General features: G+C 41.6%; 1 protein-coding gene across 3 annotated transcripts in view; it reads right to left on the bottom strand.

Moving 5' to 3' along the window:
- Nucleotides 1-1874: 1874 nt before the first annotated feature.
- TTC39B (tetratricopeptide repeat domain 39B) overlaps nucleotides 1875-23736 on the bottom strand; it is a 56160-nt gene continuing 34298 nt past the window's right edge. For all 3 annotated transcript variants that reach the window (XM_028712210.2, XM_028712209.2, XM_028712212.2), the window contains 13 exons: nucleotides 22713-22777; nucleotides 21556-21661; nucleotides 21066-21131; nucleotides 19446-19554; nucleotides 17665-17732; nucleotides 17516-17575; nucleotides 15169-15330; nucleotides 13291-13382; nucleotides 12247-12367; nucleotides 11495-11606; nucleotides 9898-10015; nucleotides 8929-9045; nucleotides 1875-6758 (listed from right to left, as the gene is read on the bottom strand). In XM_028712210.2, the coding sequence (XP_028568043.2) occupies nucleotides 6662-6758; nucleotides 8929-9045; nucleotides 9898-10015; nucleotides 11495-11606; nucleotides 12247-12367; nucleotides 13291-13382; nucleotides 15169-15330; nucleotides 17516-17575; nucleotides 17665-17732; nucleotides 19446-19554; nucleotides 21066-21131; nucleotides 21556-21661; nucleotides 22713-22777 (1293 nt within the window). In that variant the 3' untranslated portion in view covers nucleotides 1875-6661. The remainder of the gene's footprint in view (nucleotides 6759-8928; nucleotides 9046-9897; nucleotides 10016-11494; nucleotides 11607-12246; nucleotides 12368-13290; nucleotides 13383-15168; nucleotides 15331-17515; nucleotides 17576-17664; nucleotides 17733-19445; nucleotides 19555-21065; nucleotides 21132-21555; nucleotides 21662-22712; nucleotides 22778-23736) is intronic.

The following is a 23736-nucleotide window of genomic DNA, read 5'->3' on the forward strand; positions in this document are numbered from 1 at the left end:
CACTGACCAAAATAAAATTATTACGGTCCTGGTTATAGCCTCATGGACATCTAGCCACATGGGCTTGAGACCATTGAGGGCTGAAGGGTGAGGGAACAACATGAGGAGGCGGCAGAACCAATTAATTCTATATTTACCCCAACAAGACAGAAGTACTGGAGGGACAGACCCTCCAAGTGTCCCTATTTTCCAGGGACAGTCCCAGATTTACAGAAGCCGTCCCAGTTCCAGATTTGATCCTGGAATGTCCTGCTTTCCCTTAGGACGTCCCTGTTTTCATCGGAGGAATGTTAGAGAGTAGGGACCATCAGCCTAACCTACCCCTAGTCCCTCTTGACTGCATTCTGGTGTAGGGACGCGGGTGGCGCTGTGGGTTAAACCACTGAGCCTAGGACTTGCCGATCAGAAGGTCGGCGGTTCGAATCCCTGTGACGGGGTAAGCTCCCGTTGCTCGGTCCCAGCTCCTGCCAACCTAGCAGTTCAAAAGCACGTCAAAGTGCAAGTAGACAAATAGGTACCGCTTCGGCGGGAAGGTAAATCGTGTTTCCATGCACTGCTCTGGTTCATCAGAAGCGGTTTAGTCATGCTGGCCACATGACCTGGAAGCTGTACGCCGGCTCCCTCGGCCAATAAAGCGAGATGAGCACTGCAACCCCAGAGTCGGTCATGAGTGGGCCTAATGGTCAGGGATCTCTTTACCGTTAAGTATTGTTTTAAAAAGAAGTCCTCATGAAAATCCATCATCATTTTAGTGTGAACTGCTCCTCATAAATGCATATTTTTGTGTGCATCTTTGCATAATCTCACAGCTGTGTCAGTGCCTCTGTACTCTGGGATTTCCCACAGATTGTTTGTGAAAGGGTCGTTAGCGCCATCTGGTGCTCCTCTACCAAAATTACCAGGATTTTAACATCGACGCATGCAGAAATCGTATTACGCCAGCCAAATGTCCATTATCATATTTGTTTTTCTCATATAGGGTGAAGCAGTTAATAGAACAGCTTTTACCAAATGTGCCATGGGCTTTGAAGACGTTCAAACTCAGGACAACCTCAGATTTTAACTCTGCCCAGTTTCAGAACACCCTGCATGGTTTTGAATGACTCAGCCCTGGACCAGAGAGGAAGAAGTGTGCCAGGCAAAAGGGAGGCCGGGACTTAGTGGTAGATCTCTGTGTGATTTGCAGTCCAGAGAGGATTTCTGACTCCCAGTTGTCAAATAGCTAAAATACTCTCCCTTGCCAACAATCCCATGCACACCCGAAATAAGACTGTGGGGAGGAAACTTTGTGGAGGAAATACATTTGTGGTTTTTTGTCCTCCGTTCAGAGGGAGGCTCTGTTCTTCATTCTCATTTTTCATTACCCTGCTTTGGACCTGGCTGTCATGAGTAAATTTAAGTAGATTCCATTAGCCTGAAATTCGGTACACCCAATGGACTATAGGACCACAGAAATCTGGATTCCATCTTCATATCCTCCAAGTGTCCCAATTTTCCAGGGACAGTCCCAGAATTGCAAAAGCCTTCTGATTTGATCCCGGAATGTTCCTATATTGGCTCCTAGTACATTTCGGAGCACCATTCAAAGTGTTGGTGCTGACCTTTAAAGCAGGCTTCCTCAAACTCGGCCCTCCAGATGTTTTTGGCCTCCTATGATCCCTAGTTTTTTTGCGGGGTGGTGGGAACCATATTTTTGTAATTGCAGAAACTGAATGTGAGTATTGGATGAGTGAAGTAAGTTCTGAGATCTTAGAATGGTTTCCGCTGGAAATTATATTTAGAAAAAGTCAAGCTCAAGAGACCACACAAATCACGCTGAGCTGCAGAACAGCGAATAAGCTTGGCATATGGAGAAAAGCAAAGGTACAATGAGAAAAAAACATATTCGCCTTTATTTTTCATGAATTGTAATGAATGCCATTAAATAATACACAAAGATCTCATACAGTATACCGTAGTTCAGGCTGTTTCGGCCCAATAATATAAACATGTCAGGACCTGCTATTCCTAAGGCATAAATGATCATGTAAAAGAAAAGAAAACCCTACATGGTATTCTTATACAAACGGATACAAATGCTTTAGGACTGAAGCTGAATTAAGTGGGAAGAGATATACAAAAATAGCTGCTATCAAAGATAACAAGACCCGAAAGTTTAGGAGAGGCTGACAGCATCAGTACCAGTAACCAGGACAGCTGAGAGACTTGTACATATTCAGAGGCAGGCTGTTTCCCTTTAAAACTGCCCCCAGCACATACCACAATGATTCTGAAACCCCATTGATATTATTATCATCATTATGGTTAAACAACGATTCGCCATGGCTATTTCTTTTCTGAAGTTCAGAAGAACAGCCTGGTGCAGTAAGTTAGGTTTTATGGACCAGGGCTAATGCTTCTACCTGTGGACATTAAGCACATTTAGCATCAACTTGGTCATAAGCTCACTGGCAAACGACGGAAAGATTCACACAAACGCCCTTCTTCACGTGTTGGGACAGCGGAGCCGCTCCTCTCGGTCCCACTCTCATTAGCAACGCCCGTGGGCCATGTGTTCAGCACACGTGAGGAGGAGCGAACTTTGAAATCAAATCTGCGTTGTGTCTAACAGTGCGTCATCGTAAGGACGCACTGGGAGCGCAGCCGGGTGGGAGGAAGAGACACAGGGTGCGTGCGGTTGCGGTCGGGAGTTTTTTTCCCACTGGAAGAATTCAAATCTCATTGCATTCATGCTTCTGTTCTCTTTTGGGCACTAGTCTAACCCTGGCCAGGAAACAACGGGGCTTAAAGAAGACCCACGGCCGCCATCTGCAGTCCTTCCTCCCAGAGAAAGCTGGTTGTTACATTAGGGCCCAGCAGTTAGGCTCAGCACTGGCCCCTTTGCTACAACTTGCAGATCCCTGGGCCAGCCTTGGATCCAGCGATTCCTTGGCTGTATCCTGGCCATACCTGTTCTGAAATGCTGCTTCAAGGCTCTACACGGCTACCGTCAGTGTGAATATGCGCACTTGTCCGCACTTCCATTGGGCAGAAGGAATAACTCTGTAGGGGCGCAGCCTTCCTGTCTGCAGAGCCCAACACAACCAGACAGAAGGACACCTCTCTCTCACCCAAGCACTTCTAGCAGGGGGGATCGGGGCATCCCCAAACTCGGCCCTCCAGCTGTTTTGGGATAATAATAATAATAATAATTTATGATTTACACCCCGCCCATCTGGCTGGGCTTCCCCAGCCACTCTGGGCAGCTCTCAACAGAATATTAAAATACAATAGTCTATTAAACATTAAAAGCTTCCCTAAACAGGGCTGCCCTCAGATGTCTTCTAAAAGTCAGGTTGCTGTTTATTTCCTTGACATCTGATATGAGGGCGGGCACCACCACCGAGAAGGCCCTCTGCCTGGTTCCCTGCAACCTCGCTTCTCACAGGGAGGGAACCGCCAGAAGGTCCTCGGCGCTGGACCTCAGTGTCCGGGCAGAACGAAGGAGGTATACTGGACCGAGGCCAACTCCCATCATCCCTGACCACTGGTCCTGTTAGCTAGCAACGGGGGGAGTTGTAGTCCCAAAACAGATGGAGGGCTGAGTTTGCCTATGCCTGCTCTTGTCACTTGCCTTTCCTTTCGAAGGAGGGCAGGGTAACAGAACCCATGGCAAAATTCACAGCGATATATGAATATGATTTCTGCATAAATTCTGCTCAGTTGCACTATAAACCTCATGCTTGCTAGAGCTGCAACTCTGTGCAAAATTATTTGGATGTAAGCTCCCCTTGACCAAGTCAGACTTGTTTTCCAAGCAAATATGTGTATCACTGGACTGCACATCTCTTCAGAGTTTCTTTTTTTTAAAAAAAAAAAACTACAGGTAAAGTGAAAATTCTTAGACAGCTTGTAAAATAAAACCGAGACAAAAAAGTATTTTGAGCTAAGAAGTACAGAAGCAAAAAAACCCCCACTACATTCACCGTCAAATCCAAAATTAAAAATGGATACAGAGCGTGAATTCGTTCCTTATGGATTGTTATGTTGCAATTGGCAAAACCTTCTAAATTTATTTACCGTACTATTTTCTGGCCTTGATAAAAACAGTACAAGAGAGCTGTAAAACATAACCATTATAATTTACACCAATGTAACCCTTCAATAAACTTTCAATAAACTATTAATAATTTCATTGATATTTCCATTAAAAGGTAAAAACAGTTGCCAGTTATTAGAAGCACAATGCAGTGTGCGCGTATATATAATATATATATATATTGAAGCAACACGTCACTAAAAGAATCAAACTTCTAAATATTAATAAGCATATAATTGTCATAATAATTTAATGCAAAATGATAAGTAGGATTGATTTAAGCATCTTGAATAACTGCATCCCTATATTTAACAGCACATTTATTTAAAACTAAAAGTGACTCCACATGTTTACCATGTTCTTGTCTAATAGGATGGATTAAATAACCCAGTGATATTAATGAGATTTTGTACATAAAACCCTGGACACATAAAAGAGTTCTAATTCGCAATGATATTTTAAGAATGCTTATACGGCATGAGTCGTTCAGAAACAGTAAGATTAAAACAGCCACTAGTTAGCAAACATAATAAAATGTGTTTTTAGATCGCAACTGCTTGCCTGCGAGCCTCATATTGGAACTGAAAATAATGTGATGAACATGAAGCCTGTCTCATGGATTGAAACCAAAAAAGCCATAAGCGCCAGAATTTGTATGTGCTTTTCTTGGCAAAAGTATGATCAACTCAAATCTGAAAAGGTGGTTTGCAAAGCGATCCTCGGATGTGGCATGAACTCTCTTTCCTATTTGAATTTATCCTGAATGTTACTAGGCAGACCCGCTACCTTGAAATTCTATTATAGTCATCTTAAAATGCCCAAAGAGAAATAGGAGTGCCACCAAACGGAGGACATTAAAAGTTGAGAAGGAGCAGGTGGCAAAAGATATTGCAGAACATGGCAAAAAAAAGGGGGGGCTGTTGGCTTTCAACAGAAAACCTATTTGTTAAAGTTTAGGAAGCTGTGCTGAGAAACCTAGACTGAATTGTCCTTTGAGTCCTGCAGCTGTTGCTTATGAATGTGGACTGTGGGTCCAGTATCAATTAGCACAACTGCGATCATAGATCATCTTTTAAAAATAAAAATCTCTTAATAGTCCAATTTCCCCATTAATTTAGCAGCTCATAAATTAATAGTCCAACTTTGCCATTCATTTAGCAGCTTATAAATTAATAACCGAAGTACAGAGTTCCAAAGAAGAAGAAAAAAGTTACCTTAAACTGCGTAATGACACTATGGGGAGGCATCTGATTACATCCTACTCAGAGGAGACCCATTGAAATCTGTGGATTTAGCCTTGGTTGACTTAAGTTCATTGAGTGAGTGTGATATAATCAGATGCTGACCATAACACTGTCAATACACAATAATAAACAGCGTATGTTCACGACAGACGACTTTGGTCCTTTACACTAACAGAAGTAGGACTTGCATTCTGGCATATTGAATTATACTGAGAAAAAGACCAAAAATAAAAAATGACAGACATTTCTGAGAGAATGTGCACACTATCTGTCTCCAGGTTCCATATCATAATACACATAAGATGGTTGTATTAGCAAGGGAATGAACTGGAAAATAAGAAAGTTTAATTGTATTACCATAGAACTGTATTTAAAAAGGTACAGCAATGGCTGTATTTATGAGCGTCTATTTCCTTGTCAATCGTTCACAATGAAATTGCAATTTCCCTCAAAAAAAAAAAATTACAGGAATCTCAGAATCAAATGACATTTGGTGGTGAGAACTGAGGGGCTGTCAAATGTCCACAGGACAGTAGAAATGTATTTTCTCATTGTACATTTCACTCCCAGTGACATCCCTTAATTAAATATATCTAGATATGGGGGAAATGACTGAATTGTTACCATTGTCCAAGGGTTGCCCCCCTTTAACGCTACACAACTGACTTTGTGTATTGTAAAAAAACACAGCTTTGGAGGGCAACCCCGCGAAACCCCCATCTCTTTCCATAATTTTGTTTAGCTGAATATTGTCAGTATATTGCACAGAATTCAAGCTAACATTCATGAAATGACTTGTAAGTCCTTCACCTTTTGGCTACAATATGAAGAGTCATGTCTTTGGTACGTAAATCTAAGCTTTAAATCCAAATATACAACTATGGCTACCGGCAGCCAACTTTCTCAGTCTTAATTCATAATAAAAGTATTGCAGACATTCAAGCCTTCATGGACTGCTGACACTACGAACAGAACCATCGCATAGTTCCGCACATAAACAATATTAGTCTTTGCATAAAAAAATAAAGTGTTTGAATTCCTCTTTTATTGCACCAGCAATTTTTTTTTATTTTTATAAAATACTCTCCTTTCACGTCAAGCTTTAAATTAATCCATTTATAAACAAAATATAAGATTTTTCCCTCTAAAATGTGAAGCGGAGATATGGAAGTGCGCCATAGAAAAAAGAAGCAGCTCAAAAGGGGTGACGAACATTCAAATATCACAAATGATAGAAAATATAAACTACATCTCTTTTGTTACATCATTTACATGATTTCTGTAGGCTTCCAAGCAGTAACTTGTAGACACTTGTGTTATGCATCACCCTCAAATGACATCAAGGCGTCGGAGCAGGAGTCACTTTCATACTATTAAGAGCTGCGTGGATTCGGAAGTGTAACCTAGATTCCATGGAATATTCCTTGTAATTGTTTCTGTAAGAGACAAAACGTTAGTTGTGCAACTAACCTTTCATTCCCTGCTGTTGTTGTTTTTTGCTGGGCTTTTTTTAAAATAATAATAATACAGAAATTCAATTCAAATCTTTATTACAGTCAAAGACCAGCATAAAAGGGTGGAATACAGTCATTTAAAATCTAGAAGCGTTTTGGAAAGCTAAAAGGTATTAAAACAGAAGGTGGTTATAAAAGTCTGTAAGAACTGCAAATAGGCTAAAAGAAGGGATAGGAGCAATAGGCAAGTGTGGAAGAGCATAAAAGGTTGATATACAAAAGACTTTAACTATTAATTTGCAGAGCACTAAATCTACTTTCCCCCTTCGTGGATCACTGCCTTGTCATGGCAAAGGGGCTTGAATTTACATGATTTCTGAATTTACATGATTTCTGATTTACATGAATAACCCCAAGAAGCTGTGAGCTATGCCATGCAGGGCCACCCAAGACGGACAGGTCATAGTCGAGAGTTTAGACTAAACGTGATCCACCTGGAGAAGGAACTGGCAACCCACTCCAGTATTTTGCCAAGAAAACTCCATGGACATAAAAAAGGAGAAGCTTGGAGAAGAAAGTGAGAGTTTCCAAGGCATGCTCTGGTTCATGGAGTCACGGATAGTTGAACACGACCAAGATGACTAAACAACAACAAATCTAGTTTGTGGCACAGGTCATCCTCCGATGAATTTTGAGCGCTGCTGCGCAGAATCTAGCAACGTTATATGTTGTAGCAGGATTGGTATCTGAGAGCAGCAGGGAGGTATAGAATTGTCCTGTGTGCCCTGAGTACTTATGGAGTAGTGGGGAAATCAGGTTAATACAAATGTCTCTGTAATGCAGGCAATGGAGAAGGACACGCTCTCCTGTTTCTATTTGTCCCGAGTCACAGGGTCATTGAGCATACAGAAATAAATGAAGAAACATGGAGAGAGAAAATGACAGAATAAGTATGTGGCCTTGGAGTCTGACCAGCTGCCACTGGAAACATGCCTGGCGGGCACCAGGGTTAAGATCTCCTTATTAGTGTGCCAACATTATGGAAGATCCTGTTAGTATTTCACTCCTCCGATGCTGCATTTTGTGATTGGTGTAATTCACATGCCTGTCTGAGAAGATGCGTGAGAACCAGATACAGTCCTATCCGTATGTACTATGTAATGTGCTTTAACTTTTACTAGATTCCTGTCTGTTCTCTCGGAGCTGGAGAGAACGGTCACCATTATGCTGTAGTCTGTATATAGTGTGTAAATCAATAGTAGATTAGATCTACGATGTTTATGCTTCTTGCTGTGTTATGCTAGAAGATTAGTGTGCATAAATCAAGCTGGTTTATGACGCTAAACACACTGGAGAAGAAGGGAGGTGCCTTTTCCGGTGCTGCGCACACCGGAGGACGCTCGGAGTTCTGGGGGCTTGCAGGCAGCCTCAGGGCATTTTCCCAACAGATCCTTCCATGAGTAGTTTCAACAGGTTCCCGCCTTCAGATGGGTTGTGGAAATTGGGACAAGCATTTGGGGTATAAGCTGTTCTGTACAGCAGAATCAACTCCTGCACAGGTCTGAGTTTAATGGCAGAATGGGGGTACATGGGTAAAAGCTGTAGGAGTGGGAAACAACAATGACCTTACTGTGTGTGTGTCTGCTATAGACCTCCAAGCCAGACTGAAGACTTGGATGATGCCTTCTGACAGCAGATTACCAAATATTCAAAAAGGACAGATATAGTGGTCATGGGAGACTTCAATTACCCATCAAGATCTGTTGGAACTCAAAATCTGCCAAGAATTGGGAGGTCCAACAAATTGCTCAAGAGCCTCGCTGACAATTTCTCAGAAGGTGGAAGAGGCCACAAAGGGATCATCAGAAAGGAGATTCTGACTAAACATCAGGAAGAACTTTCGGACAGTATGAGCGGTTGCAACAGTGGAACGGACACCCTCAGAAGGTGGTGGGCTCTCCTTCTTAAAGCAGAGGTGGGATGGCCATCTGACATGCAATTCCTGCATAGCACGGGGTTAAACTAGAAGACCCTTGAGGTCCCTTCCAACTCTACAATTCTATGATTGTGTGATATACTAACTATAGTGAGCTAAAGCAAATAAGCTCATCTGTTTTGAGCTAATAATTGTATAAAGATTATCAGCACTTACTTTGCAGCTTCTATGAATCTTATTGCTTTTTCTCTTTCATCCTGTTGTTTGTACAGAAGACCCAATTCGTACATCGTGTATGGTATCAGGTAATTATCATACTTCAGCTGCTTCTCACTAAGAAATCAATAGGACATCATGTCAGTATTCAGGGGAACCAAATATAGCACAGAACCCAGGCAAGCCCAAAGCCCCCATGCTTCCTTGCTTTAGGGATTAGCAGGTAAAACTTTCCCCATATACAGTCATACCTCACGTTATGTCCGCTTCATGTTACGTTCTTTCAGGTTACGTCCCACGGCGACCCAGAAGTACCAGAAAGGGTTACTTCTGGGTTTCGCTGCTCGCGCATGCGCAGAAGCGCAAAATGACATCACAAGCATGCGCAGAAGTGGCAAATCGCAACCCGCACGTGCGCAGACGCACCGCTGCGAGTTGCACTCTTTTCATGTTGCGAAAAGGCCTCCGGAACGGATCCCATTCACAACCAGAGGTACCACTGTATGTATATTTCTCTCCATGCCAGGAAAAAAATCCAACTGCTTAATTCCTGCTTGTCTGACAGTTGTTAAAATGCATGGAAGCTCTGGCGGGGGAAATGTTACGAACCCTAAGCCATGCCCCCACCCCACTCTACCCTGCTAGGAATCAAAGATGAACATTTTTCAGGAAAGCACAGAGGAGTCAATGGAATGTGAGAAAGAGGGACTTCTTTTCCTTTTATTCAACATCTTCGCTTGTGTTATACCTTCAAACAATGAAGAAGGATTTACAACCATTGAACCACGTGGGGAAGATCAGTTTTGTCTATTTCAGAAACTAAAGTAAGATTCTTCCACAAAATCCAATTACCCTTAATTTAGGTGCAAAACAACCAACCAAACAAGCAGGCAAGCAGCAAATGTTCTTGGATGCTTTCTGATGTCACAGGTTATCACTGTTTCCAAAAATACAACTTCCTGTTTTTACCTTTGAATAACTTGATTGAAGCAGAGTTCTGCTTGTAAGCGTCTTCCTAAATGTTTCAAACAGAGACCTTTTAGCAGTTGTAGCAGACAGATGTCATCCATGTAGTATTCATTGTGATCTGAAAATAAAGGAGCACAACATTTAAAATTGCAAACTTAACAATAATGGATGTGTACGTGGGATGGGTGGGAATTACTGACTCATCTGTAAAAGATGTCAAATGGCAACAGTGGACCTAACAGAAATGTGTAATATATTTAACTATCTATTTTTCTTATCAAAAGCAATTAAATGAATAAACTGCTTGTTTAGCAATATTCTGACATAGCAATGTAAAATATATCGTTCCACATTTCCCACCTGCCTTTTAACTCATTGAAACCTGGGAACCTGTACTCCAGCCTTTTAACTGATTGAAACCTGGGCAGTATTGGTAAAAAATTGCTAATATGATAGAACAGTAGCTGCAGATATACATAACTAATTATTATGTCAGATCTGGAATGAAAATAGATCTGTTGATGAGTATGCCAAAGTTATCTATGCGATATTCATAGCACTGCCTCACAGGGATCTATGCAACTGTTAAAAACTTAGTCAAAACCTAGCTCCTTGAAGGAGCGTCTCCACCCCCATCGTTCAGCCTGGACACTGAGGTCCACCTCCGAGGGCCTTCTGGCAGTTCCCTCCCTGTGAGAAGTGAGGTTACAGGGAACCAGGCAGAGAGCCTTCTCAGTAATGGTGCCCACCCTGTGGAACACCCTCCCATCAGATGTCAAGGGAACAAATAACTATCCGACTTTTAGAAGACATCTGAAGGCAGCCCTGTTTAGGGAAGTTTTTAATGTTTGATGTTTTATTGTATTTTTAATACCTGTTGGGAGCAGCCCAGAGTGGCTGGGGAAACCCAACCAGATGGGCGGGGTATAAATAATAAACTATTATTATAATATTATTATTATTGAGAATTTTCCCGCAACTGAATTTTGTCAGCTACAAAGGACAGTAAAAGAAGCTGAAAAAGAGGCTGAACACGCACCAACAATTCAGGAGACCAATCACCTGTTGTACATAGAGGCTGTCTATCGTATAAGACTACAGTACTTTACATATTGAAATTTAACAAACTGTTAAGAATTTCTCTCTCCCCCCTCCACCCCAGCACCTGTTTTACCCTGGATAAACAGAATTCTGTTTCACAGTGACAGCAAAGCAGAACTGAAATTTTACATCCTTTGCAGGAATGAAGAGAATTTATTAACAAAACTTCTTCTGGAAGACTGGTGTTCTTCAAGTTCTGAACTCAGCTTCACTTCACACAAGTATTGCATATTGTCAAACAAAGGATGTATGGTATCATGGGGATTTGTGAGTGTGAATTTCTGTGGGTTATATGAGGACTGGGATTATACGGAAAGGACAGCTTTCTATTTATCATGGCAACCAATGCAGTTTTGATGAAACTATGCTGCACCGAACAGACATCCATCGAGATTAGTCACTTCTTCCCTTACAGGATGTAGTTAGAGGCCCCAGTAGGATTCATTACAAACACCCCTTTGTAGTTTTCATATCACTCGTTTAAAACATTACTCACTGGTTTCATTTTTTAAAGCCGTTTCTTCTTTTTCAATTGTTACTAGTAAATTCTCAGTGAGGTCAGCTCTCATGCCAACAATTGAAAAGCCATTCCAGACGTACATCATTTCCTGAGAAGAATAAGAAACAAATATAGTAATAAATATCTATAGTACGCTATCAATTGACTTGAGTGTCTGAACAATCCCTGGATGATCTGCAGATCAGGCAGTTCTTCCGACTCCTAATTAACAAGGGCAACAACAAAAGGATGTTTCTTTCCTCTGCTAGAATCCTTTATGAGCTGTAGTATCTCAAATGTTGATGTGGGCTTAATGTTTGCAGCTCATCCCAGCTCAGGGGACTCAATATGTGGTTAGCATATTCTGCTAATCTTGCCCCTGATCACCACCATTATGGCTCTGGCTAGTGGATCTCAGGGTTCTAGATTCCAAAAGCCTGCCCATGACTGATGTGCAGTTTATATCTAGAACAGAGCTGTTGCAAAGTGCTCATAATCCCTCAAGCAAAGGCACATTCATGCTGTACCTGATTCAGTAAGGCTGCCTGTATCTATAGACGAAGGTGTCTATAGCTGCCTTTCATTTAATAAGAGGTAAAAAGGTAAAAACGTAAACAGCTGATGCTTCTTTGAAAAAGTCAAGTGGAAATGTACTCAACCTACATTATTCATAGAAACACATACACACAAACAAACACATATTTACTCTGCCACGCAAAAGATGATTGAAGAAAGTCGGCTGTAAATACCAGAGCAGGCACTATGAGCTTCACAGGCTGAGAGCCTCCATAGCGCCGAGCCTTTCTCACGGCAAACTTCTCTGTTGGGATGGATTTTCCTGCAATTCTTTGCTTCAGGCCTTCTACCTGCCTGAAAGAGACGGAACCGTGGAATTCTCAGTACAAAAACCAAACCTTTGACAACAGAAGTTCAATGGTCCGCTGTCAAGATATTTTGACGAAACCAGCAAGTTCCAAACCTGTAACTATTTCTTAAAAATTGAACTCTATATACTAGTATAGTTCTTAGCAATAAATATGCATACGGAATTTCAGGTGACGTGAGAAAGGTGTTTTTAAGGCTTATGAATTTATCTCATTTTTAAGTACTACAAGATGGTGAACATAGTGTCTCTTCTCCCCCTTATTTTTTAAAACAAGAGACACAAATATTAGGTAAAGGCAGTGCTTTTTCTGGGGGTACGCATTTTGTGAATCTTTGTACTTTTGTTCATTGTCCTTTTGTATTTGTTTTTTCCAATTTGAACTATAAAATGGTGATTTTCTTGAGTCAAAAGGAGAGTGCCCCTAAACATTTTTTTTTTCTTAGAAAAAATCACTGGGTAAAGGTAAAGGTAAAGGACCCCTGGACTGTTAAGTCCAGTCAAACTTGACTATGGGGTGCAGTGCTCATCTCACTTTTGAGGCCGAGGGAGCCAGCGTTTGTCCGCAGACAGCTTTCCAGGTCATGTGGCCAACAGGACTAAACCTCTCCTGGCGCAACGGGACACTCTGATGAGTGCCAGAGCGCACAGAAATGCCGTTTACCTTCCTGCCACAACGGTACCTATTTATCTACTTGCACTGGTGTGCTTTCAAATTGCTAGGTTGCTAGGTTGGCAGGAGCTGGGACAGAGCAACGGGAGCTCATCCAGTCGCAGGGATTCGAACCGCCGACCTTCTGATCGGCAAGCCCAAGAGGCTCAGTGGTTTAGACTACAATGCCACCAGCGTTGTGAGAATAGTTTGTGAGAATGACATAATGAAAAGATAGATTTTTTTAAAAAAACATACCTAAACAAAGCTACAATGTCTTCTCCTGTTGTTCTCACTTCAGCATCTGAAAGCATACACAAAATGGCAGCTTTCTGGAACACATATATTGCCTATAAAAAAAACACACAATCAAAATACTTATCATTCATTGTAACATATTTGTTGATGAGTCTACCCTATTCAAATCATTTGTACACCAATCAATATTTAAATAAAACAACCTAATGCCTTTAATACTGCAAGGTTTACAAACCATTTGAATTTATTTTATACATTTTCTTCCCATACAATTCCAATTCATATCACTTCCAGAAGGATAGCTGAGGAGCCTTACAAAGTGCACACCTAGTCTAACCCCAAAGGCCTCTCTGGTGTGGTGATAGGAAGTCTGCAGCAGCAGGGTGTTGCAGGGAGGCCATGAATCCTAAAATCCCGCTATGGGGACAGGCATTCTGGTGGCCATAAAAAAGAAGTTTATTTAAAAGCTGCCCTTAGCATGCCATCATCGAGAGAGGTATGATCAAGTAGAGCTAAGGATGCTAAAATGTCTTGCCATTGCGTTACTTTCAGGGCCGAAGATACTTCTTTAAAGTAGTCTTTAACAGACATCATGTTAAGAGTGGGCCTGTTTCTTGACAAACTGTTACGGCTAAGAAATTAGATATTGATATTCTGTGTTTTGCCTTGGGTTTCTACTAGTGAAAACACTTCACCCTGAGAAGTATTTAGAAAATAAAATAAACGTTATTTATTAAGTGTAAAGTAAATGGAATTGGCTATATTGATATCAAACAAAATTATCTTTCTAGAACTTGTTATAACAGGGTTGTAATACAGGCAAAGCATCTCCTTTGCATCCCTCCCACCCCCACCCCCACCCCCGGCAAAAAAGTAACTGTTTTTCTGAGAAAGAATGGAGATAGTCAGCAGTAGTGGGGCAAGAGGTTACAAAAACAGGCCAATTCGTTGAATAAGGGGTTGATTCGGAATATTTAACAGGGGATATTTGGGTAGAATGGCCCCCTCTTTCCAGCAGTGCAATGAACCATGCAGTCCCAACCTCCAATTGCCCCAACGCCAATTTCCGGTCTGTTCCCACTGTTTTCAGCAGACAGTTGTTGCAACTCAGTTGGTAGTTCAACCAACTTCAGCATAGGTCAGTGCTGAGTTAAATGTGTAGCTGAGATGAAGTTTAAGAGTTGCAAGCTGGAGCATCTGAGTACAGTGGTACCTCAGTTTACGAACTTAATCCGTTCCGGAAGTCCGTTCTTAAACCGAAACCGTTCTTAAACTGAGGTGCGCTTTCCCTAATGAGGCCTCCCGCTGCCGGTGCCCTTCTACCATTCGGCTTCCATTTTTCTTGTTGATGTTTAGTTGTTTAGTCGTGTCCGACTCTTCATGACCCCATGGACCAGAGCACGCCAGGCACTCCTGTCTTCCACTGCCTCCCACAGTTTGGTCAAACTCATGCTGGTAGCTTCGAGAACAATGTCCAACCATCTCATCCTCTGTCGTCCCCTTCTTCTTGTGCCCTCCATCTTTCCCAACTTCAGGGTCTCTTCCAGGGAGTCTTCTCTTCTCATGAGGTGGGCAAAGTATTGGAGCCTCAGCTTCAGAATCTGTCCTTCCAGCGAGAACCGGAAGGAAATCAGGGCTGATTTCCGTTCTTAGACGGAGGTAAAGTTCGCAAACCGGGACACTACTTCTGGTTTTGCGGAGTTATGAAACCGAATAGTTAATAAACAGGGCTGTTCTTAAACCATGGTACCATGAATTTCAACACCCAAATTGAATAGGTGGAACTCGCAGAGAAGGCATATGCTGGGAAAGCAAGCATCAGCTCTAACTATGAAGGGGCTCTCGGCTCTTCATAACGATATCTGATCACCCATTTACCTTTGACCACCTGCTTTCTTTGCAAAGCAGATCTGCATACCGATATGCCTGAAGCCAGTTCTGCTGGAAGGAATAGCACCACATCAGCTCCCAGTAGCAAAGGTGATGGATCTGCTTCCACTCTTGCTGGGCTGCAATGCATTCCTGGAATGTGACCTGAGCCTAGAATTAAAAAATATGTTACAGAAGTTGCAGGCTGTATAATAATAAAATAGGGACACAGGTGGCGCTGTGGGTTAAAGCCTCAGCACCTAGGACTTGCCGATCGAAAGGTCGGCGGTTCGAATCCCTGCGGCGGGGTGCGCTCCTGTCGTTCGGTCCCAGCGCCTGCCAACCTAGCAGCTCGAAAGCACCTTCGGGTGCAAGTAGATAAATAGGGACCGCTTTCTAGCGGGAAGGTAAACGGTGTTCCGTGTGCTGCCCTGGCTTGCCAGAGCAGCGATGTCACGCTGGCCACGTGACCTGGAAGTGTCTGCGGACAGCACTGGCTCCCGGCCTATAGAGTGAGATGAGCGCACAACCCTAGAGTCTGGCAAGACTAGCCCGTACGGGCAGGGGTACCTTTACCTTTTACCTTAATAATAAAAATTTATTATTTATACCCCGCCCATCTGGCTGGGCTTCCCCAGCCACTCTGGGCTGCTTCCAAAAAAATATTAAAATACGGTAATACATCAAACATTAAAAGCTTCCCTAAACAGGGCTGCCTTCCTGCTCGACACCAAGCCTCTCGCTCCTATTCTAGTTTTTATTTGATAATAAAAGGCTACAGAAGTTGTCAAGCTACTTGTTTTTGAACAGCAAGACAATAGCCCAGGTGTTCTGACCCCAAAGATACTTGGGAAATTATCAGGAAGAATCTTACAGAAAAAAGTGTTGTCTCCACTCTTGAGGTTGCAAAACACAGTACTTGCTCTCCTCTCTATTTAAATCTCCCTTTGTGTAGAGATTTTCAAAAGGGATACATGACCAATCTGAAGAATCATGAATAGTGCAGGCTGTTTATGTTAGCCAGATTTAATATGTTTCCCTTGATGATAGTGAGAGGAAGATATTTAGCTCTCCCAGAATTACAGCGTCTCTGCAAATGTAGTAAACAGGAAGCTGATGATTTGGAGCATATTTTCTTTTCTTGTGATTTTGGCATTTATACCAGAAGACAATTATTAGAGGCCTTACAACTCAATAGGCTGGTTTCTTTGCCACCAACGGTTCAGGACCTGCTTTCGGACAGGAATGATCAAATTACTTTAATAGTGGCTGAATTTTTGAGTGCTGTCCATGTAGAAAGACTGGGCCATTATAAAGAGAATTAGTGGTTCTTAATTGATCGGGGATTCGGTAGTGCTGTACTGTATTATTTGTGCAAATTGATTTTCTCTGGAATTAAAGATCTGACCAGGACAAACCTTGTTATGTTAAGCTCGTATTTTGCACGATTTGTATATGGTGTCTGTTTGATAATGTGTGGTTTGCTATGCCTAATAAAGGATAACTATTTAATAGCCCAGGTGTGGGGAACCTTTGGCTTTCCAGGGGTTGGTGAGCTACAACACCCATCCGCTGCAGCCAGCACAGCCCATTGCCAAAGGTTCCCCAAACCTGCAATAGCTCATGCCTGCATAAAACTGGAGTGAATGGGAAGTGGGGAGTGGGGCACACTAGGCAGGAAGAGTACAGGGCCATTTGATGATCCAACAGGGTCTTGAACAAAGGGTTTTGAAGGGCAACTTGAAAGACTCTGATTCACTTGGCAAAAACCTAAGCAAGGATCTTACATGTTTGATACATAAGTTTATTTAAATTGATCGGGTTCAAAGTATAAGCAAGATGTTCATAGCACAGGCAGTTCTGTACAGATGGTGAACTTTGGAGCCCTCGGCCCAATTTATATTAATTGAACTAATAGCCATAGTGGGGACTATGCTGTCTTTACTTGAAAAATATTCCAGGTGTGGAATAATTAGCAAACAGAAATCAGGTTATTAATTCAACATTTACATTGTGAATTGCTCTTGCAAGCCATTAGCATCCTTGAATACCCATAGAAATGCAGAATTGTGAATGTGTTGTAGAACAGGATTACTTTCTGCTCAATACGTCTATTTCATGTTCCTAATCAGACTCGAGTCTACTGGTTGGCAGGGAATAATTTCCCATACACTTGTTTTTTTAAAAAATGAATTAACAGTCATGTTAGAGGCAACAGGCTTCCCCTGGATTCAGTTAAGCTTCAATTAAGCTAGAATACAAGACAACAGAATTATATAACGAGCTCAAAAAGCTAAAAGCAGCTTTAAAACAGCGCCTCAAATTTTACTGTTAAAAAAGAGTGGGGATTTATTACCTTTTCAAAATTTCCTTTCAATATGTCTATTCTGGCATCATAAAACAGAATGATGGCACCCTTGAGAGAAAGAAAAGCAACACATTAGAATGCTTTTAATTGCAACAAAAATATCATGTTATAAGGTAAAAGAATAAAAGAAAAGCAACCTTTGGAAATTTCTGAAGATAAGGCTGAAGGAGGGCCTCTGCTTCTAAAAGGTTGGCTTCCCCTGTTCCTGTGAAAATAACAAAAGTCTCTATCAGAGCCCAAAGTTGTGGGTTAATCCGCATACCCAAAGACATGAAAACCTACATTATTGTTTTATTGATGTTTTATTGATGTTTTAATATTCTGAAAACTGCTCTGAGCTTTTTCTTAAAAATATAAAATGGTATAGAAATGAAATGAATGAATGAATAAACAAACAAAACAATAAAAATATTAAACTGCTATCAATACGTTGTACAGTAAATGAACAGGACAGAAATGGAGCAGAATACATACAATTATTCTGCACTGAAATTCTGCATTCTTTACCATGCTTATCTTATTTATCTTCGAGGGGCTGGTGCAAGCAGGTTCTGACCAAAATGCAGTTAAATAATTAGAAGCCCTGGGAATGTGTGCTCTCAGTCCTCCCTGGAGCAATGTGGAGCAGTTCCATCAGGCTCCTCTCTCAGCTTTCACCTGGAGCAGCTATTCTATCAGGCTTATAGAAATGACGGGGCTGCGGGCTGAAAAACCAGCTCCTCTTATAGTATATATTTGATGTTAGCCGCCCTGAGCCCGGTCTTGGCTGGGGAGGGCAGGATATAAAATAATAATAATAGTAATAATAGTAGTAGTAGTAGTAGTAGTAATAATAATAATAATAATAATAATAATAATAATAATAATAATAATAATTCCCTCCTAGAAATCCTATCACTCCACTGGTCGTTATAAAATTTCTCTAATAAGTGTTCTGAGTTTGCTTTTTTCATCCTCCCTACCAATCTCTTTTCCTTCTTTGTTATATCTTTTAAATTATCAACCTGAAGATATGGATCATCATTTCACTGGCATTTGTAAGGTTCTCCAAAGAGCTGGATTATTTTTTTTAAGCTATAAATAAATAAATCAATAAATAAAATACTGCAAAGCAGTTCACTAGCGCTTCTGGTGGTTCCGTCATTGCAAGAGGTGAGGTTACAGGGAACCAGGTAGAGGGCCTTTTCAGTAGTGGCACCCGTCCTGTGGAACACCCTCCCAGCAGATGTCAAACAGATAAACAGCTATGTGATTCGCAAAAGACATCTGAAGGCAGCCCTGATCAGGGAAGCTTTTAGTGTGATGTTGTATTGTGTTTTTTCTATTTGGGAATGAGGGGGGGGGGGGGACTGCTCAGAGTGGCTAGGCAACCCAGTCAGATGGATGGCATATAAATTAATAAATAAGTTGTTGTTGTTGTTAAGGCTAACTAATCCAAGATCTCAAACCCACTTCAAACGGTGAACTTGTTGGGCTACAACAGAGGTAGAGAATCACGTCTGCTCTGTAGGCCAGATTCTTATCAGGATTTGCCTCATGGCGCTGCTCACCTGTCAATCACCCAATATCACAAATGACATCAGCTGATTTGCTGCTCTGAAGCCCTGACTTTTAGCAAGGCACAGCAGAAGGGTTTCCCCCTCTGCTTCTGTGCAAACCTCTTCCGGCAGCCCAGTCAGCAATGCCTGCAAAGCCCCTGTTCTTACCTATGCAACTTCTGAAGTCATTCATGACTCCAGGTATAGGGCAGGTGGTCATGGCTTGCCCAAAATGGCCAAGTGGGCAGCCCAAGTTTGGTGACCCCAACCCCTGGGTTACAAGAAAACAAGTAAATGCCCCATTAAAATATATTGGGGTTGGATTAAAAGCTGTAGTTTTCCCATGTATCTCACCCAGGAATTTATTTTTCAGTTCTTACCTAGGATTAATGAAACGTAAGTGTGGTATAGCAGCAAGGTGAAAGTACACAGTATGGCTCTCAGACTGGCACCGGAAGCTCCTTCCCGTAACTGCTGAAGACCCACCTCCTAAAAGCAACCAAAGATTGCATATGATAAGATGCAGCACTAGTACTAATTATTTCAAGATGCAGAAAAAAGGAAGGGTTGCAAGAGGAAGAGATTGGGAGTTTTTAAACCACCCTTCAACAGTACCTACACCGAATATAAGCCACACTTGCAAATAAGCCACACTTTTAAAATGCAGTGGGCACTCACACCCATAAATGGCAAATGTAGAAGAAAATCCTACGGGGACTAGAGAGGACCCGCAAGTGGGTTAAACACCTGTTCGTAGCACCGTAAATGCAAATAAAGAATCAATAATGCACTGTAAAATACAGGGAAAGCGATGAATAACATTAGAATTGATTGCACAATAGTCTCAAATTCGCAAATCAGCAACAAAACATTTTTTTGTTCCGTTTTACCGTATGTCTGTTTCAGCAGCGATATCGTAAAAGCCGATTTTTGTAAGGTCGCGTTTTTAAGCCGCACTTGAACTTTTCACAGTCGGAATTTGGGGGGGTGGGGAAGTGTGGCTTATTTTTGGGCCAATACGATAGGTCCCAGGGCAGTTATAGCAATATAAAATGCAGCACCAAAAGCAGTTTAAAACAAAATTCAATCACAACCCGAGTGGGTTCTGGAATAAAAAGGTAAAGGGACCCCTGACCATTAGGTCCAGTCGTGGCCGACTCTGGGGTTGCGGCGCTCATCTTGCTTTAATGGCCGAGGGAGCCGGCGTACAGCTTCCGGGTCATGTGGACAGCATGACTAAGCCATTTCTGGCAAACCAGAGCAGCACACGGAAATACCGTTTACCTTCCCGCCGGAGTGGTACCTATTTATCTACTTGCACTTTGACATGCTTTCGAACTGCTAGGTTGGCAGGAGCTGGGACCGAGCAACGGGAGCTCACCCCATTGCTGGGTTCGAACCGCCGACCTTCTGATCGGCAAGTCCTAGGCTCTGTGGTTTAACCCACAGTGCCACCCGCGTCCTGGGTCCTGGAATACACATCTCAAAATTCAAAGGCCACGGTGAAGAGATGCATCTTCAGCATACAATAAAAGCTGGGCAATGAAGGTGCCAGATGCACCACTGTAGGGAAGCAAATTCACAATGTAGGGGCTGCTACAGAATAATGCCCTTTACCATGGGCGTACCCAGGGTTTATGTTAGGGTGAGGCCACCTGCCATCATCCTCTGTCTGGCTCAGTCTAGCAGATTCGGAATGAAAGATATCAATGTCATTTGTTTTAAATTACTTTCTTTCAACCCCGAGTGCTCAGAATAATGTGTCAAAATCTTTCTACAATTTCTTTTAGTTAATAATTTTTATTTATTTACTTGATGGGGGGCAGCTGCCCCTGCTTTTGCCTGTAGTTAATCATGGCACTCGAATAGTTATGAAATCAATTACTTAAAAGTTTACAAAACTGCCTTTCACATTCAGCAGCCTGCTCCTATATTTCCCCAATCCATGATATACGCTATAGGTACGTTTTAACATCAATGGTGAAAAGAACTTTTAATACCCTGTTGCCTGAAAACCCAATAAATTCTAGAAGTCGGAGGATTCTTCCTGGCAAAAGGGACAGCATCTGCAACAAAATCAGCAACACAAAATCACTAAAATATTTAAAAGGAAACTGCAACATCTTAATAATAATAATAATAATAATAATAATAATAATAATAATAATAAATTTTATTTATATCCCGCCCTCCACAGCCGAAGCCGGGCTCAGGGCGGCTAACAACAATAAAACATAAACAGCATAAAATAATAATAACAACAAAGCACTCTAATATTTCTGTGTTCAAGTTAACTTTGATAGAATAAAATTATAAATTGCAGCAGATGTGTATATAAAAACCACAACAGTTTTCTATTGCTATAATGGAAGTCTGCAAAATTACAATTACAATCTGCTTTTAGCTTTTTTTTTTATTCGTTAAAATTACAGCATTATAGGCCATGTTTTACGTCACAGTCTGTACACCGAAAACTGACAAAACCCATACCAAATTGAATGCTCCTATTCCTAGCTGCACGCCCCCTTCAAACTGGTAGTAGGTTTCATTCTTGCTTTTGCTGCCCTGAGTCATCTGAAGAATCTGATGACATTCTCTTTTTGAGTAAAAGAAGAAGAAAGGTTTTCATGTTAAATGGAATGAAAGGTACTGCAATTACTATGACATGTAACTGGAAATTAACAGAATTGCACCTGTCTCCAGCTGACTGCAATTATTTCGAGGCTTAGCTTATTATTCAATATTGCCTAAAACAAGGCTCTCCGAAAGTATTTATCCTCGCGTGCCTAATATTATTTTAAAAGCAGCGTCAGAGTGCATGGTGCTTTACAGACTAACAACAAAGGGCAGGGATTTAAGAGTAACCTGCCTGCTCCTCTACTTCCACAATATATGATATCAGGGATATTTTACAGATATAGTATCTGTAACAGTGTCTCACTGTTAACAAATCCCCACCTTCTATGTTAAATTGTTGTATACTGTCTCTAACATCACAGAAAGCCATGGGACTTACTCCTAAGTAAGCATGTGTAAGATTGCAGACTAAGAATTATAAGCACAAGTAAATATGCTGTCTTCCCCACTTTTATTTCTCCCACTGCTGTTTCACATCCTTCCCCTGCCATCTTGCTAATACCCCTCCTGGGAAGCAAGACTGAAGTTCATTGCCAAATGATTTCTAAAAACCTGGTGTCAATTTTTCTACTACAGTGGTGCCCCGCAAGACGAATGCCTCGCAAGACGGAAAACCCGCTAGACGAAAGGGTTTCCCGTTTGCGATGCGCTTCGCAAGACAAATTTCCCTATGGTCTTGCTTCGCAAGACGAAAACATCTTGCGAGTCTCGCCATTTCCCCCCCGCTTCCCCACCCTTTTTCAAAGCCGCTAAGCCACTAATAGCCTTTTAGTATCTTAGCTGCTAATCCTTTAATAGCCGCTAAGCCACTAAATTGCTAGTAGCGCTAATCCTCTTAGCCGCTAATGGGGTTGCTTCGCAAAACGAAAAAACCACTAGACGAAGAGAATCGTGGAACGGATTCTTTTCGTCTTGCGAGGCACCACTGTATCTAAACAGTTAACAGGGAATTAAATTGCTGAAATATATAAACAGAAAAGCACAAGTGAAAAAATGTTACAGAAACTGACTTGTATATTTGGTAACTTGTCCTGATTTTGAGGCCACCCTTGATGAAGTTGATCATATTTTCATCCTGGGGGGGGGGGGGGGGGAGGGATTAAATTAAACAAATCATTAGGTGATATTCAACTAGGTTTTTGTGTTAGTGCAAGGATTAATGCTGGTGCAACAGGACTTTGCCCCTTCTCCTCCCTCCCTCAATGCTGTCTCCAGATCTGCTGTGGAGGGTTTGAAGAAGCCCCCATAAGAGATTCAGGGAGCACACGAGGGGATGCAAAATGCTACTTAGCGTTACATTTAATGCAACCCATTGCATATATCATACCTATACCACTTGAACAATTTTACCTGTGTAATGTAAACACTGGAAACATGCAAAATGTGTACACATGAAGCTGAATGTATTTATTAGGCTGTGCATGCAACTCTTAATCAACGGAACACTATTTGTATATAAATGCTTTATACAAACATTTCCAAAACAAAACTTCACGGGAAAGAAGCATTTATATGTCTCAAGCCAAACTGAAGAAACACCACTAGATGGTGCTACAAGTATCCAACAATAATTTGATGTGTTACTTGGATAGTAACGGAATCATACAGTGGTACATTTGCAGTACACAAAAATTGAATGAGGAATACCCCAATCTGAAGACTTCATCATCCACCGTAATAAATATTGAGTGCTTCCACCAAGTGCATGCATCATCCTTGTTGTGCACTCTTCTGCATCCTTCCAGGGTGAATATTGGAAGCTACTGCATCTCCAACAGGTATTGTATCATGATTTGGAGACTGGAAACAGCAGCTTAATGATTCATAAATAGCAATGTACTATTTATTTAGTGGTTAATGTGCATTAAATAAGTTTCCCTCGCAATATAAGGTCTAAGCAGCCATTTCAAAGGAGCAAAATCCTTTAATACTCTGGACAAGTCCCCAAGTTCTATTAAATCAATATTATGGTTCGCCTGAAATTTCAGTTGTTGCCAGGTTGTAGCATACAGTGAGACACTAGTTCCCAGCTGA

The sequence above is a fragment of the Podarcis muralis genome, chromosome 17 (genome assembly GCF_964188315.1).
Source record: "Podarcis muralis chromosome 17, rPodMur119.hap1.1, whole genome shotgun sequence".
NCBI classification, from domain to species: Eukaryota; Metazoa; Chordata; class Lepidosauria; order Squamata; family Lacertidae; genus Podarcis; species Podarcis muralis.